Below are 15,477 nucleotides of genomic sequence, written 5' to 3' on the forward strand. Positions count from 1 at the left end.
CTTGGAGCTCGAGAATGAGAATGACGAGAGAGTGACAGTCGGGGGATCGATCAAGCGGGTTCGTTTGAGCAAGCGGGCGACGACAGGTTTATATACCGACTGGGTATCGGAAAAAGGGACAAGGCCTGATATAGGATCTGACACTACTTATAGCTAACAGTATGGAGACGAGTTCATTGGTGCGTCGGGTGCGTCGGGTGCGCCATCCTGTGTGTCGAGATTGGGTACGTACGTATTGGCAATGGCGGGATTATAACCATACAAGTCAATCTCATACTTGGTGCCTTTCTTCAGTGTGCCGGTTCTTTATATCATGTGAGCAGCAATAAGAGACTTTGGCCCTACGTCATTTTATCAGTCGGTTATCATACTACGCATGTAATATCGGTGTCCTTGCGTCCATCTGTAACAAGCACTCCAGTCCCAAGTACCAGTACGTCAAAGCCAAAATCCTTGCATCTTGATACTGTGAGATGTGCACTCGCACAAGGCGTGGCATTGCACCCTCCAGGTTGATCAGCCATCCACCTCTCGGCAGCTACCGGCGTGGTGCCACACACAAGACTCTTTTTTTTTTTTTTTTTCCTTTTTCCGCTTTTCTCTCTTGGGGTTTGATTGGGATCCGTAGCTTCCAGAAAGCCGCCTACTGAGTACGTTTTTTTTTTTTTTTTTTTTTGCCTACATCTACGTGGTGCCAGGTCCCCGACTTTTTGTTGCAGAAAATTTTCCTCCCCCTCGACCGTCCCCGCTCTGGGCATGAATACAAGGTGTCAGATGGCGGGCCAAAGACGAAACCCCTTCTCCCCCTTCCCGGGCGCCGGGACCGGAGCGCGGCGTCGTTGGCGGGGACCCTACCAGCCTACCTACTTAATACTATACGGATCCCAGGGACAGAACCAAGCCAACCCCGGTCTGGCTTGGTACGACGGGTTCACGCGGTGGAGAGGAGCTCGGACGAGGCAGTTGGTCCAATCAAGACTGTGCACACAAGCAGCGTGGGTTCGGGTTTTCCAAAAGGTCACAGAGGTTTGTCGCCGTGCCTGCTCCCAGAAATCGGTGCAGGAGCAAAGGGACAAGGGGAAAAAAAAAAAAAAAAACTTGCCCATCAAGGGCCACCACCACCACCCAAACCCCTCTCCTCCTCCTCCTCCTCCTCCTCCTCCTCCCTCCCTTGGTAGCTCCGCCCGGGGGGGCGCAAGGAGAGTATCGGAGCCCAGAGCCCATCCGTAAGCAAAGTGTGAGATTGCGGCCACGGCCAGGACATGGGTTCTGGGGTCATGGGCGCATTCCCACACCTTGACGTAGCGAGCATTGTTCGAGAGAAGCCTGGAGCCTGGACAAGGGAGCTCGTGGGCAGTCGGAGAGGGGGGGAAGAGCCGGCGGCGGAGCGCTTGCGTAGTCTGTGGCTCTGGGGGTGGGTTGGCTGGTGGTGTTTTTTTTTCTCTCTCGCTTTTGGATCCTGTTCGCAAAGTGCTTCCCCTCTTTGGTTTTCTTCTTCTTCTTCTTCGTTCGCAGACTCTGTTTAAAGTCATCTTACCTTGAAAGACGTTTCTTCCCCTCCTCCCCGGGTTGGCACCAGTTCACAAACAGATACACACTCCCCTCACACAGACAACCTCTTCACTGCCCACCTAGATTATTTTTTTTCTTTCTTCGTCTTGCCATGGCCAAGTTCCGTCTCGCCGTGCTCGAGTGCGATGTCCCCTTCCCGGGCGTAGTCGAACTCCGGGGCTCCTACGGGGACATGTTCCGCAGCCTCCTCGCCGAGGGCATGCGCGGGCTGCCCGGTGCCGCCGCGCAGACGGAGCTCGAGGTGAGCAAGTGGGATGTCGTCAACGCGCACGTGTATCCGGTGTTTGAGGATTTTGACGGCTTGATGATTTCTGGGAGCAGTGAGTGAACCCCCCCCCCCCCCCTGGCGCTCGAGAGGGTATCCGAGGGAGAAGAAACAAGAAGAGACAAGCAAGCCAAGGGAAAAGGAAAAAAAAAAAAAAAAAGCTGACCAGACAGAGCACACTGCCTTTGACAATCTCCCTTGGATCATTGCCCTCGTCGACTACCTGACAGACTTTTTCAAAAACTCGCGCAAGCCGGTCGTCGGCATCTGCTTCGGACATCAGATTATCGCGCGCACGCTCGGCGGCCGAGTCGAAGTCAGCCCGGGCGGGTGGGAGAATTCCGTCACGCGAATCGATCTGAGCGCCACTGGTCAACAGTTTTTTGGCGTGCCATCCATTGTAAGTCTTTCTTCTTCTCTTCTCTCTTCTCTCTTCTCTCCGACACCTTTTGCCCATCCTTTTGCCGCCGTTCATGCGTTGGCATGCTGACATGTAGTCCGCAAAGCATATGCATCAGACACACCGCGACGCCGTGACGGTGCTGCCCCCCGGCGTCGACAGCATCGGCGGCTCGGCGCGCTGCGGCGTGCACGGCATGTACAGGGCCGGGCGCATCCTCTCGTTCCAGGGCCATCCCGAGTTTGACGAGGAGACCATGACGCTCATCCTCAAGGGGCGGTACTCGATTGGCGTCTTCTCCGAGGACATGTACAACGACGGCATGAGCCGCGTGGGCCTGCCGCACTGCGGCAAGATGCTGGCGACCAAGGTCTGCGGATTCCTGCTCGACGCCAAGCGCGCTGCGTCGTAGTAGTGGTAGTAGTAGTCGTCGTCGTCGTCGTCGTCGTCGTCGTCGTCGTCATCTTTTTTGTAACAAGTCGTACATTCGAAATGCCTCACCGAGGCGACATGAGGGCGGGTTTTTGGCGGGTGATTTATTGGGCATGAAAGCGATGAATTTACTAGCATTCAAGAAGCAGAGCAAGGGAAAAAAAATCAGGGCCTAGGCGTTTTTTAAAAGAGAGAATGAAAGAACAATCTAGGTACTTATTAAGTTATATATACAATGGTACTTTTTGTTTGTAATACCTCGTCCGCCCCGGCCGTGAAAGATAAGGAAAGGCCGCCCAAACCCCAAACCTTGCCCTTTGCGTGGCGCATAAGTGGGCGGACGGGGTCTGGGCTAGTGAGTCTCGAGATAAGCAATCAGCGTGTGATTGGTGGTCGGCAATGCTTTAGCAAAAAATGAGACGCATATCTCGGCCTTGAAAGGGCGGGAAAGGGGACGGACGGGTTAAGGGAGCAGAGGAGGAGCTGGGGGAAGAGATGGGGAAATTTGGGGTAAAAATGGAAAAATTAAATGTATAATAAATAAATAATAATAATAATAATAATAAATTTGCCGACTCGGAAAAAGAGGTGCTTCGGCGCGCTCTGAACCGCGGTCTGCAGAGCGCCAAGTATTGCTGCCAGCCAGGACGAGACCGCCATGTATATACACCGAGGGCATTAGGCTGGAATGTGTGGTAGCAATCATCGAGATTCTCAAGAACAGTCCAAGCAAGTCAGGAGAGGTAAACGAAAGAGGCAACCCTGGCTTTCCCGTGGCATTGGAGTAGTCATCAAATCGTTGGCTGGTAGGCCGACAACAGGCACGGTGACTATCCCAAGTAGTAGCGTCGTTGCTTTTTGCCCGACTACACGACCCAAGTCTGTGCCGTTTTCACGTCAACATTCACCTCTTGGAACGGTGCTCGCATTTGTCAAGATCACCTCGGGTCCCTGCAACGTGCTCGCTCTGTCCTGGCCGTACCTTGCCGGCATCTGCTATTCGTCAACTTGAAAGCGCTGCTCGCATTGTCAGGTTCACCTCGAGTCCCTGCAGTGTGCTCACCCTGGACCGGCCATTCTTCTCTTCGGTGTTGACTTTTTCCCTGCGGGCATCACGCCGGCATCACGGGCCTCTTGCACCCCGCAGCAGCACGACGCAGGCCGCAGATTGCCGACAGGTTGCCACTGCTGCTGCAAGAGGAATGTCGAGCTTGCCCGTAATTCTGCCATTCGATGCTCCTGCCGAATCGTTGACGGATCCTTCTTGTCATTATCCTCGAAAATACTATATGATGGCAATCGTGGCATCGAGATTCAGTGTATGCGGGCCCTTTCGGCCGGTCCCTTGAAGGCCATCTACCAGATTATGCCATGAGCCGACGTTGGCGAAAAATGTGCAAAAAAAAATGAAAAATGAAAATACGCTGACATGGTGTTGGCAAAAAGAAAAAAGTAAATCAGACTGCCGACAGATGTAGCAGAATTCATCCGCCAGCCTACCACCGGACACACGCAGCTCGAGGTCCGGCCTTGTCGGGCCACCACACGGCGAGACACAGCCATCCCATTACAGCGGTTGCGTGACCACGGCTTTGGGATACTGGAGGGTCTTTGATGTGAATTAAATACTGCAGAGAATGAATGAGCTTGCTCACGGCAGTCAAAATACGAAAGACTCATTCGTGACAGTCTCCTGCGGGATAACACGCGCACACTATTCATTCTTGTGTACTTGAGGCACTTTGAATTGAGGCTGTGGCAGTGTGTGTGCTGGATCAACCAAGATGCAGAATGAGAGTAGGTCGAATGGATATAAGAGGGACGTATTAATCCTATCCCTAAGAATACAGTGCTAGAGGCTTATCGTAATAGTCCCTGCGGGATAACCCGCTTATACTATTCATTCTTGTGTACTTGAGCACTGTGAATTGAGGCTTTGGCAGAGTGTGTGCTGGATCAACCAAGATGCAGAATGGGAGTAGGTCGAGTGGAATACGGGACATGAGAGCGGCGTATCAATCCTATCCGTGAGAATACAGTACCGGAGGCTCGTCATGAGAGTCTCTGCGCCGCCAATCCGCCCGCGTTATTCGTTCGTCAGAAAACAGACATTTACTGCACTTCTAAATCCAGCAGCGAGTATTCGCCTCCTTGAACTCTTTTCTATTAGTGAATCATTTCGACCAAATTCCTTTTCCCCGTACCTTGCAACATTCACCCAAGAACAAGAACGGCAAACCATTAACCGTACCCTACCCTGTAGCCGGCCAACCGCCAACGACCAAGTACTGAGTCTGGGAGAATGATGGAATGGCATAGTCCCCTTTCCCCCCTCGGCGGCGTCTAGAACTTATTACGTCAATTTTCCATCGTCTTCTTCCAAGCTATCATCAGCAGGACCGCCGCGCCCACTACGACCTACCTGACTACTCTACCCGCCCACCCGCGGCTCCAGAGCCAAAAGCGTGGGGAAACAGACCCAGCGTCGTTCTCCCCGTCCCGCAGCGGCTCGCGGCAACGGTGCGCCGTCCCCCCCCCTCCGGTGTTGTATTATATCCTTATTTTCTACCCCTTTATTTTCCATCTTCTTTGCTTCTTCCTTTCTTTTTAATCCTTCTTCTTGTAATCCCCCCCCCCCCCCCCCCAAAATGTCCATCAACACCATCTCGCCCTCGACGGGGCTCACCATCTTCACCCACCCCGGCGTGTCCGTGTCCGGGTCCGAGTCCGAGTCCGGGTCCGACGAGCTCGGCGCCGTCCTGCGCGCCTCGGCCGCCGCCTTTGCCACGTACCGCGCCGCGACGACGCTCGGCCAGCGCAAGGCCTGGGTCGTCGCCGCCCTCGACCACCTGCGCGGCCTGCGCGCCGCGCTGTGCGAGGAGCTCACCGCCCAGATGGGCCGCCCGGCCGCCTTTGCCGGCGCCGAGGTCGACACCATGCGCGCCCGCGCAGACTACCTGCTGGAGATCGCCGACGCCGCCCTGGCGGACCTGCCCGGCCGTGCCGAGGACGGGTTCCGTCGGTGGACGAGCCAGGAGCCCGTCGGGCCCGTCTTGATCGTCTCGGCGTGGAATGTAAGTTTTGTTTTTGTTTCCTTTTTTTCTGATGTGGTGGAAAATCAGAGATGATTCTACAAATACCGAGGACAAACATGCACATATATATTTGAAAGATGCGCCAAGCAAGTATAATGGCTTGCATTACGAGGAGAATGCATTGTTGGCATTCAGTACTGACTGGTGGGATAACAGCGCTAACACAAGAAAAAAAATCCAGTTTCCATATCTCATCACCATCAATACAATCGTCCCCGCGCTGCTCGCCGGATGCACCGTCATCCTCAAGCCCTCGCCGCAGACGCCCCTCGTGGCGGACCGCTTCCTCGAGGCTTTTACCGCCGCGGGCCTGCCCGAGGGCGTCTTTCAGGTGCTGCACACGGGCAGCCTCGAGACGGTGCAGCAGGCCGCGCAACATCCCGCCGTGCAGCAGGTATGCTTTACGGGATCCACGGCGGGCGGCCTGGCCATGAAGAAGGCCACCGTGGACCGGGTGGTGGGGGTCAACTTGGAGCTCGGTGGCAAGGATCCCGCCTATGTCCGCGCAGACGCAGACTTGAAGTGGACGGCGGGCAACATTGTCGACGGCGCCATCTTCAACTCGGGCCAGAGCTGCTGCGCGATTGAACGCGTCTACGTGCACGCAGATGTGCACGATGCTTTTGTGGCCGAGCTGCAGAAGGAGCTACAGGGGTGGGTGCTTTGATTCGACGACACTGCAGACCACATCAGAGCTGACCGAGGCAGATATAAATTGGGAGATCCAACGGACAAGGCGACGACGGTCGGCCCAGTCATTTCTGCCGCGGCCGTCAAGGCCATTACCGCACAGGTCGACGACGCCCTCAGCAAAGGCGCAGTAGACGCGACGCCCGCCAATGCCTCGTTCCAGACGCTGCCGGCTACGGGCAGCTACGTGGCCCCTCGATTGCTCACCAACGTCGACCACTCGATGGATGTCATGAAGGCCGAGACTTTTGGGCCAATCATCCCGGTGATGAAGGTGGGCAGCGACGAGGAGGCGGTGGCGCTCATGAACGACAGCGAGTACGGGCTGACGGCAAGCATCTGGACGCGCGATGTGGCGCGTGGCGAGGAGATTGGCGAGAGGGTCGAGGCGGGCACCTTGTTTGTGAACCGCTGCGACTGCCCGAATCCGGTGAGTCGGGATGATGCAAGAGGTAGATGTGCAGGCACGCTAACTTTTTGATGTAGGATCTTGCGTGGGTGGGGTGGAAGAATTCGGGCCTGGGATGCACTCTGGGGCCTCGTGGGTTTGACGGGTTTGTCAAGTTGCGTAGCCATCATATCCGGGAGAAGCAGGGGTAGTTTGAGGGGTTGTCAAGTTGCGTAGCCATGATATGGACGAGGTTGTCAAATTTTGTAGCCATCATATTCGACGGGCGTAATTTCTTTTTCAAGCAAAAGAAAACCAGACTTGGCGCTCCTGCATAACGTCGGACAATTTCCAGGGACTAATGTGATGTGGGTCCTTTGTCCATATATGTTGGAGCAGAATGAGCGTCTCCTTCATGTTGCCGAGACCAATGGTGGCGTGCATGGTCTGGAGACGGTGGCACAGGACGCGCTGAACATCGGGGTCGGTGGTGCAGCAGCCAATGACGGTGAGGGGCCAGCAGAGGCTCGTGTTGATGCGGAGGGTGGCGGGAAATTGGGCGAGCAGGGAGAGGGCCTCGGCGACGGCGGCGGCCATGAGGTTTGCGTGGGCGGGGTTGGGGGGGTTGTGCTGGTGAGGGGTGCCGAGGATGCTCCACAGGTAAAGCAGGACGCCCTGCTTGAAGACGAGGGCGGCGAGTCGGGAGTAGGGGTTGACCGAGGCGTCGGGGAAAAAGGCCATGATTTGCGACTGGAGGATGCCAAAGGTGATGATGTCGTCGGGCTGCGGGGAGAGGGTACCGTCGTCGAGGCGGGTGGCCATGATGCGGTGACCAAGGTGGTAGACGTGGGGGATGAGAAGCAGCAGCTCGAGCCAGCAGCCCGAGAGCTGGCCGACGTAGCCCTTGGCGATGAGGGTGCGGGCGAGGCCCTCGATGACGGGACTGAGCTCGGGAGGGGCGCGCTTGGGGTCGGTGGACATGATGCTGGTGACGGTCATGTGAATGGCAAACTCGACGAGGAAGTCGGGCAGGTCGTCGGGGATGTGGGAGTCGGGGCGGGTGAGAAGCAGGCTGAGCATGGACTCGGAGGCGCGGAGGTGGTCAAAGACGGTGCCGTGGACATCGCCCCTGGCGACCTCGGTGAGGCAGAGGATGAGGCTGCCGACGGTGAGGGCGAGAGCGTTGTCGTCCTTGCCCGAGACGTACTCTCCGACGACGTTGCGGAACATGCGGAGGGAGTCGGCGTAGTAGTGATGGGCGACCTCTGTGCCGAGGGGGCTGGCGTCGGCCGACTGGCGATGGGAGGCGCTCTGGGCGAGGAGCAGCTGGAGGACGAGCGGATTGGCAAAGGCAAGAGGGACGAGCTTGGCGATGAAGGGGTTGACGTCGGTGGAGCCGTTGCCCATGCTGTTGGCGGTGCGGGTGAGGTAGTAGCTGAGCAGGTCGGAGGATTCGCGGCCGTGGTTGGGGAGCAGGGAGAGGGGAGAGAGCGGGGAGAGGGTGAGGAGGGATGGGTCGGCGGCGGCGGCGAGGGTCATGGAGGAGACGGTGAGGGCTCGGGCGTGGTTGTTGTCGGGAAACATGTCGGGGCCGTGGTGGGAGGGGACCGGAGAGACTGAAGAGACCGGGGAGACGGGGACGAGGTCGGGGGAGGCGTCGGAGATGAGCCGGAGCTGGGGTTGGAGGGTGTTGTGGGAGGTGATGATTTCGACATGATCTGAAGCATCATCATGGTTGCTGCTTTCCGAAGAGGAGTGGGAATGGGTGCGATCTCTAAAGGTGGTGGATGGGGTGGCGAGCGAGTCGTGGGTGGCCGAGGATGCGGTAGGGGTGGGAGTGGTGGTGATGGTGGTGATGGCGGCATCGACCATGGGCTTGTCCGTGGTGATGGCGGTGGTGGTGAGATGCGGGGTGTCTGGCGAGGGGCTGGTGACGGCGACGGCAGCGGCGGCGGTGGGAGAAGTAGAAGACTTGGAGGTAGGCAATGGTTTTGGGCGCGTCTGCAGAGTATTGTTGGTCTCGGTAGGCCATGTACACTCGAGATGGTTGCGCCGACAGCCGCTGCAGAGGGGCTTCTCCTCGTTGCACTTTTTCTTGCGACGGCGGCAGGTGAAGCAGCCGGTCCTGCTGCGGATAATGGGCATGGCACGCATGGTGGTGGCGAGGGTGATGTGTGAGTGATGCGAGTGAGATGAGCGAGGTAAAGGAGCTGGTTTGTATGAGATTGTGTGTCTATGCGTGCTTGTGTCTGTCTGTCTGTTTGTAGGTGATGATGGTCGAGGCAGCAGACGTCAGTTTTCTCTATCTCTCTCTCGCTGCCCCCCTCACTCTCTCTTTTTCGTTTGATGGGTGGTACAAGGCCGCAGCCAGAGGGAAAATGTCAGTGAAGCATGTCGAATGTGGAAAAAGAGGTTGTTGGCATGTTAGGAAAGCCGGGTTGGTGTGGGTGCGTGATGGAAGAGGAGTAGAAGGGAAATGGAAGGCAGGCAGGCAAAAGGCTGTTTGAGAAGATGTGGGGGGATTTATTGGGCAGTTGATCAGTACTATCTAGTCTCTAATAAGTACCTAGAGTACAGGGACAGAGTCCTGGGACATTGGTGCGGGAAGAGGGGTGTACTGGCTAGGTAGAGATTGAGTGTAGAAGCGGGGAAAGGATTGGCAGCCATGGCTTTTCTGTATTTTCTTCCATTCACTGTTTCTCCTTTTCCTTTTTGAATCTTTTTTTCATGCTCATTCGAATCAATTTTTCTCCCGCACTTCTTTTTCCTTGTCCTCTTGGGCGTTTCTTGGCGTAGTGTAGGGCTACCTTGGCTAATGAGAACTAAGGCAGTCAGTCTGTGCACCGTTGGTGTCGAGGCAGAGAGTCAGTCCCCCAAGTACTTGCAGAGTACCTCCTCCGTGCAGAGCACCACTACTGCGCCTCGGTACTGTCTGCACAGATCACTGTGGCGTCGGTAGGGCGGAACGTCTGTTGACGGTGGAGGTGCATGGATGGGTTGTTTTGAAATACTTGGCAAGAGGATAAACTTGCTAGTATGCATAGAAGAGAAGGAGGAAAAGGAAAAGAAGAGAAACTTTTTAGTACAACAACATCTCTCCTCACCACAGCTGCTCTCTACAAGGCCTGCCAGCTCAGCTCCCAGGAGCGCACCCTGTAACGGCGGACGCCAATACCTGTTAGTGCGCCTCGAAACCTGATACCTAGACCGCCGGTATTGACTACCTCCCGAAACAAACCTCGGTACCTCTACTGACCTGGAGCGCAACCAAGTAACAGTAAACGGCTTGCAATGCAGCGCCGTTTTACCCATCAGCCCATCCATCTAGACAAACGTACCAGATGAATAGGATTATACTTTCTTCTTCCTTGCCCTGCCGTTTTTTCATTTTTTTATTCCCTCCCCTTGTCTCACCCTCGTCTTCCCGTCAATAGCCGCATCCTTTTTTCCTGGAGCAATAGCCGCTTACACGGCTGCACGGCTACTGGTACCTACATGCCTACCTTACCTAGGTACCTACCGACCTGATACCGAGAGTGACCTGTCACGGCATGCCCAGCACCCTTGTACCCTGCACTCTGCTTCCCTGTACCCTGTACTTTGCCCCCGTTCCCGCCCCTTGAAAACGGGTGCCCACTGGCCCCTGCTTCGGCTGTCGGCGCCCGCCACGAGCTTAGTACTAGTTATCAGTAAGTACCTATTAGCCTTTGCAGGTGCCGTAAACTGAAGGCCCCAGGCCAGAAATCACCACACTGTACGGAGTATACATGCTTAATTTGTGCTCCGTAAAATGTCACCAATATCGCCCAGCGGCATGTCTATAATCAAAACATCACAGCAGCCGAACCCCCGCAGCTAAAAGATCTGGGGTAATAGTAATAATACCTGTGCTCTGTACAGATTAGGTAACCTGTGCAGATTACATTGCATTTGATACTCGGCATGCAACTCGTTGCCAGTACGGATACATTCCCTCTATCCTCCCCCGCAAACACGACAAATTATCCCCAACCCTCTACTCCGTGCAGACTAGAGAAAACAGAATGCAGAATGCAGAGTACAGGTGAACATGCAGGTTATAGATGACATTTTTGAATATATCCCGCCAGTGAAAAGAAGAAGGAATAAGAAAAACATCCATCACTACCTTTTCCTCCTACTCCCATCTTCCTTCCCCCCTGGCTGCGCCAAGCCGTAAAAAAACAAGCCGAAAAAGACAGACGATCCCACGAACCAGATGGATTCAAATCAGCACCACCAAACCAATCAAGGTTTCTTCTTGCAGCAAAGGGCACACCACCACCATCACCACCACCACTCGCCCTAAAGACGAAAAAAAAAACGTGGCAGCGCGCACCGAATTTAGCGTCCCCTCTAGTTACAGCCTTGTTAAAGGAAGTACCAGTAGAAAAAAAAACGGCCACCCTTCTCTCTCTGCCTCGCAACCTCATTCTCCAGCGCGGTCCCGCTTGTGATTGGATAAGCCAGCTGACCAGCTTTGCCACCACCACAACCTCTTTCTCGCTTCGACCCAAGTACTGATATAGATTACAGATTGCAGATCACTCGTTGTTGCCATCTCTCTTTCCATGGGCCCATCTCTCTCTCTCTCTTACCCTACTGCTGCTCATCATCCATCGTTATCACATCCCGTTGTCGTATCTGTTCTCCCCACACCCGTCACCCCGCTAGATAACGTCTGCCCCCGACCCAACACTCAACCCATCCCCTATCTCTTTTCCATCTTTCCCCTCTTCTGCTTCTTCAACAACGAGAGGAGAAACAAAATCAAAAGACAAAAAGAAAGATAGAAAAAAATCATTGTCATGTATAGAATCTATCGTTGCGTGGTATATACTATTCTAAAAAATAATGAAAAAAAACACGCCATGTACAGCTCATCCAGACTGCGTCACGCCTGGCGATGCCTGCAGAACCTAGTCTCTAGTCTGCTTTGGGCCAATGCCCCGAATGAGTCTTTGTAATACTTGATCAAATCTGAAAAAGTCAAACAACTCCAATCACCCCCGCAGGTCCCACAAGTCCTATCGGATCCATCACTGTCATCTGTCCCATGATAACAAATCTCGACTCCTCGGTCCGTCATCCCTCCCGGCAAGTCTCAAGTGTAGCCCACACATGACACGACAGAGAGAGGAACGAGGAAGACAGAGAAGCCAATATTAACGACCTTATTTGTCCAGGCCAGACATCTCTCCTCATGACTTGTATGACACGGCATACGCTGTAAACCTCGTCCCGCCCCCTGCCCAATCCACATCGCGCTTGACACTTGTCCCGCGCCTCCTTGTCCCAATCGTCACAGCTCGCCTGCCACCTCCCACGTGAAGCGTGTACGTAGCGCTGTCGGGGTGGTAGACTATCGTAAACGCCTGGGCCTCGCCCTTCTTCGACGTCATCTCGCCCTCTTCCCCAATGTACTTTGCATCCTTGGCCGACTGTAGGTAAAACTTGTTTCCATAGTCGGCCAGGCTGTGTAATATCCACCGCTGCTTAATCTTGTCATGCCGGCGGTTGTCGCCGCTGATACCTACCTCGTCATCTTCGTTGCTCAGCGCGTACCCGTCCGTGTGAAACACCACGTAGCGGCCCTCACTCGCCCGCCCCCGCATCGTCTTGAAGCCTTCTTCCACCAACGACGCCATGTCTTGCTCCGCATTCTCTGCCCCGTATGGGATCGGAGGTCTGTTTCCCATGGCGTGTTCCTGCAGGCACCTTGCTGGACCCACCCACGGGCCGTCCAACGATCCCAGAGTCAGGTTACCGCTATACGGCTTGTCCGGGTCCGTTTCAGGCGTCCGGACAGAGGCAATCGGCGGAACCGAGTAGTCCGTCTGCCTGGTCAGCTAAATTTCTTGCTCATCTCAAGATAGACCTCACTTACATGGCGAAAGTCAAACGCATTCACTAGATTCGACATGTGCTTGCGTCGCCAAGGCGTTATGTTCGGCGTCCTCACGTCGTATCCGTTTGCCTTGGCCCAGGCTTCGACAAACATTATGTCCGACGTGTGATCCGCCGGCTCCGTAAACACATTGCCACCCCTTGTCCACGGTGAGATGATGTAGCGCGGCGCACGCCACCCCGGCCCAACAGGACTTTCTCCGCCCAGCGAAGCAATGTTGATCCATTCGCCGGGCGTGTCCTTGGACGGGACCATGGGCACAACATGGTCCATCCAGCCGCCCTGCTCTACGCCGTGTTAGCCAGCAAGCGAGATGATGGGACAGGTCGAGACATACCGTCGTAGCTAATAATGAGAACCGTCTCGTTATACGCAGGACTGCCGGTCACGGCATCCACAACCTGTTTCTGCAACCAGGCACCGTCGATTGGCATATTCGGCGAGTGCTCGGCTAGCTCCTGCGGGCCGACAATAATGCTGACCTGCGGCAAAGTGCCGCGTGATGCGGCATCGTAGAATGCGTCGAGACCAGGATACGAATTGCCCTTCTCACGCAAGGCGGAGCCGTTGGCAGCCGTTTGATACTGTTCAAAGTAGGCAAGCATATTGTCTTCAAAATTGTCAAAGTTTTGCCAGACCTGCCACGAGACGCCAGCGTCCTCGAGGTACTCGGGAAACGTCTTCCACACAAAGGGAAAGCAGTTGATTTTAGGTTGTTCGCACCCTATCGAATTAGCTGACCGAGCACAAGTGTCATCACCACTGTGCGCAGAGCACGCGCACAGTCGCTCATCATCACGAAAACTCACCAGGAGTAGCGTTGTTGTCAAGAATGAGACCACCCTCGCCGTCGGGGTTAGTAGGTGACCCGGGAATGTTGATGGAACCGCTCATCCAGATGATGCGGTTCGGATCGGTAGCGGCCAGGACACTCTGAGTGTTCATGTCGAGCAGCGTCCAGCCCTCGGCAATGTCAAAATGGGTAGCAATGTCTTGGCGCTTAAAGTATCCCATGGAGTATGCTTCGGTCTGCGCCCACTTGTTGCCGAGCCCGCCGTTGTAGGCATCGTGCATAGTCTGCCAACCATTGTCACCACCGCCCATGCATTGTGTTGCGTCTTTCCACTCGCCGCCCAGGTAATTGATGTGCCAAGGCTTGAGACTTTGTGTGCCGTTTTGGGACTTTTTTAGTTGCCTTGTTGCGATGCTGTTAGGTAATTTTCTCGTGCGTGTTGCAACATGTGGCTGGATTCTTTTGTGGGCTGCACTCACTGCTCAAAGACTGAGTAGCCATCGCTGTTGACCTGGACGTTGGGGTCGCCAAAGCCTCGAACACCGGCCATGGTACCAAAGTACTATAGACAAATTAGCGGCGCTGCAACCGGGGATGAGGCCCAGGAGTATAACGGACATGATCAAAAGAGCGGTTCTCTTGCATGAAGAGGACAATGTGCTTGACATCGGCGAGGGAAGTGGCTTGGACCCCCACGGCTGCCAGAGCTGCCCACAGCTGACTGTTGGTTGGCCTCATATCGGCTGTGGTAAAAGGAGCGTAACTGTCGATTGACAAGAGCGTTGAGAATGAGGAAAGGCGCACAAGAAAGATAAAGGCGTACAGGACTATGGAAAACGGAACACGGCCAAAGCGTCGTTATAACCGGGTTCAGGATTGACCTGCATATGCCGGGTGTCACGGCAGACCAGGATCAGCTGAAGCGGGATCGTAGCATGCGTGGGGAGATGAATTGCAACGTTCCAAGGGAGTCGGAGGAAAAAAATAAAAGAATTAACAGCGCGTCGGGCTGGAATAGCTCAACGGCGAGCGTGGCATTGGGTGGCAATCATGTGGGCTGGCCGGGGATTGTGTCGGGGCAGTTGAAGCTCGGAAACGCCAGTGTGGATCAGATGAGACAGTATTATTCACAGTCGAATAGAAAGCGAGAGAATATGACGAGAGTCGCGCGGCCGGATGTGCGCTGCCGTGGTAAAAGGGGAGCGACAAATTGTCGGGAGGTGGTTGTGCTTGGCTTCTGGTCTGGCGGCCCGTATGGACTGTCGGTCTAGCGGCGAGTGTGGATAGAGCGGACGATGGAGGGTCCGGTAGGAGCAAGTAGGATTGCGTCGTGGTAATGTCGCATCGACAGAAAAAGAGGTTCGTGAGCAGTGCGGCGTGGTGGTCGTGGCGAGTAGCGTCGATGTGTGGATGCGGGAGGGTGGTCGAGCGAGCGTGGGGACACGACGTGTTAGCTTGGATGCAATTTCCGCTTGTCTTGCTAGCTGTCTCGCTAGTTGGCGGATCGTGTGAGGCTGCCTCTGCGCCGGAAAGGAAGGTGGCGAGCCACGATGAGGGGAATGGGCCGAATTTTAGAGGATTACAGAAATAAGTGGATGAATGATGCTGCAGATGATGATGGACGGTGATGGTTGCACAGTGCAAACGGGGACGTGCCGCTGCTTAGGTACGCTTGGCCGAGACAGTGGGAGGAGACAAGTAAGAGGTAGTAAGTACCTACACTCTGGGGGGAAGCAGGTTACTGGCAGCACGGCAGACATGCCTTGCTCTACGATATCAGCGGCAATGGCAGTGATTTGCATTAAAATCAGAGCCAATTGCGTTTCTGGTCGTTCTATGTACTGATTGAGAGTATAGATTTTTTTCTGTTTCCTTTGGGTCATGCCAACTACGCTAATAGGCATGCCGCGGCATCG

The 15,477-nt window shown here is 55.0% G+C and overlaps 4 protein-coding genes across 4 annotated transcripts; 2 read left to right on the plus strand and 2 right to left on the minus strand.

Moving 5' to 3' along the window:
• Positions 1 to 1,663: 1,663 nt before the first annotated feature.
• V2A60_004203 (class I glutamine amidotransferase-like protein) lies at positions 1,664 to 2,649 on the plus strand (the record flags this gene model as incomplete). Its single annotated transcript, XM_083255524.1, has 3 exons — positions 1,664 to 1,892; positions 2,011 to 2,237; positions 2,335 to 2,649. The coding sequence occupies 3 exons, from the start codon at positions 1,664 to 1,666 to the stop codon at positions 2,647 to 2,649; spliced, it is 771 nt and encodes a 256-aa protein (XP_083111650.1).
• Positions 2,650 to 5,317: 2,668 nt separating this feature from the next.
• On the plus strand, positions 5,318 to 7,054 carry V2A60_004204 (Aldehyde/histidinol dehydrogenase; the record flags this gene model as incomplete). Its single annotated transcript, XM_083255525.1, has 4 exons — positions 5,318 to 5,743; positions 5,946 to 6,418; positions 6,473 to 6,884; positions 6,941 to 7,054. 4 exons carry the CDS (start codon positions 5,318 to 5,320, stop codon positions 7,052 to 7,054), a joined length of 1,425 nt encoding a protein of 474 aa, XP_083111651.1.
• Positions 7,055 to 7,142: 88 nt separating this feature from the next.
• On the minus strand, positions 7,143 to 8,996 carry V2A60_004205 (transcription factor domain-containing protein; the record flags this gene model as incomplete). Its single annotated transcript, XM_083255526.1, has 1 exon — positions 7,143 to 8,996. One exon carries the CDS (start codon positions 8,994 to 8,996, stop codon positions 7,143 to 7,145), a length of 1,854 nt encoding a protein of 617 aa, XP_083111652.1.
• Positions 8,997 to 12,061: 3,065 nt separating this feature from the next.
• V2A60_004206 (phospholipase C family protein) lies at positions 12,062 to 14,299 on the minus strand (the record flags this gene model as incomplete). Its single annotated transcript, XM_083255527.1, has 6 exons — positions 12,062 to 12,697; positions 12,748 to 13,055; positions 13,106 to 13,492; positions 13,578 to 13,963; positions 14,041 to 14,123; positions 14,180 to 14,299. The coding sequence occupies 6 exons, from the start codon at positions 14,297 to 14,299 to the stop codon at positions 12,062 to 12,064; spliced, it is 1,920 nt and encodes a 639-aa protein (XP_083111653.1).
• Positions 14,300 to 15,477: the final 1,178 nt, after the last annotated feature.

This window comes from Cordyceps javanica, chromosome 2 (genome assembly GCF_051103115.1).
Source record: "Cordyceps javanica chromosome 2, complete sequence".
NCBI classification, from domain to species: Eukaryota; Fungi; Ascomycota; class Sordariomycetes; order Hypocreales; family Cordycipitaceae; genus Cordyceps; species Cordyceps javanica.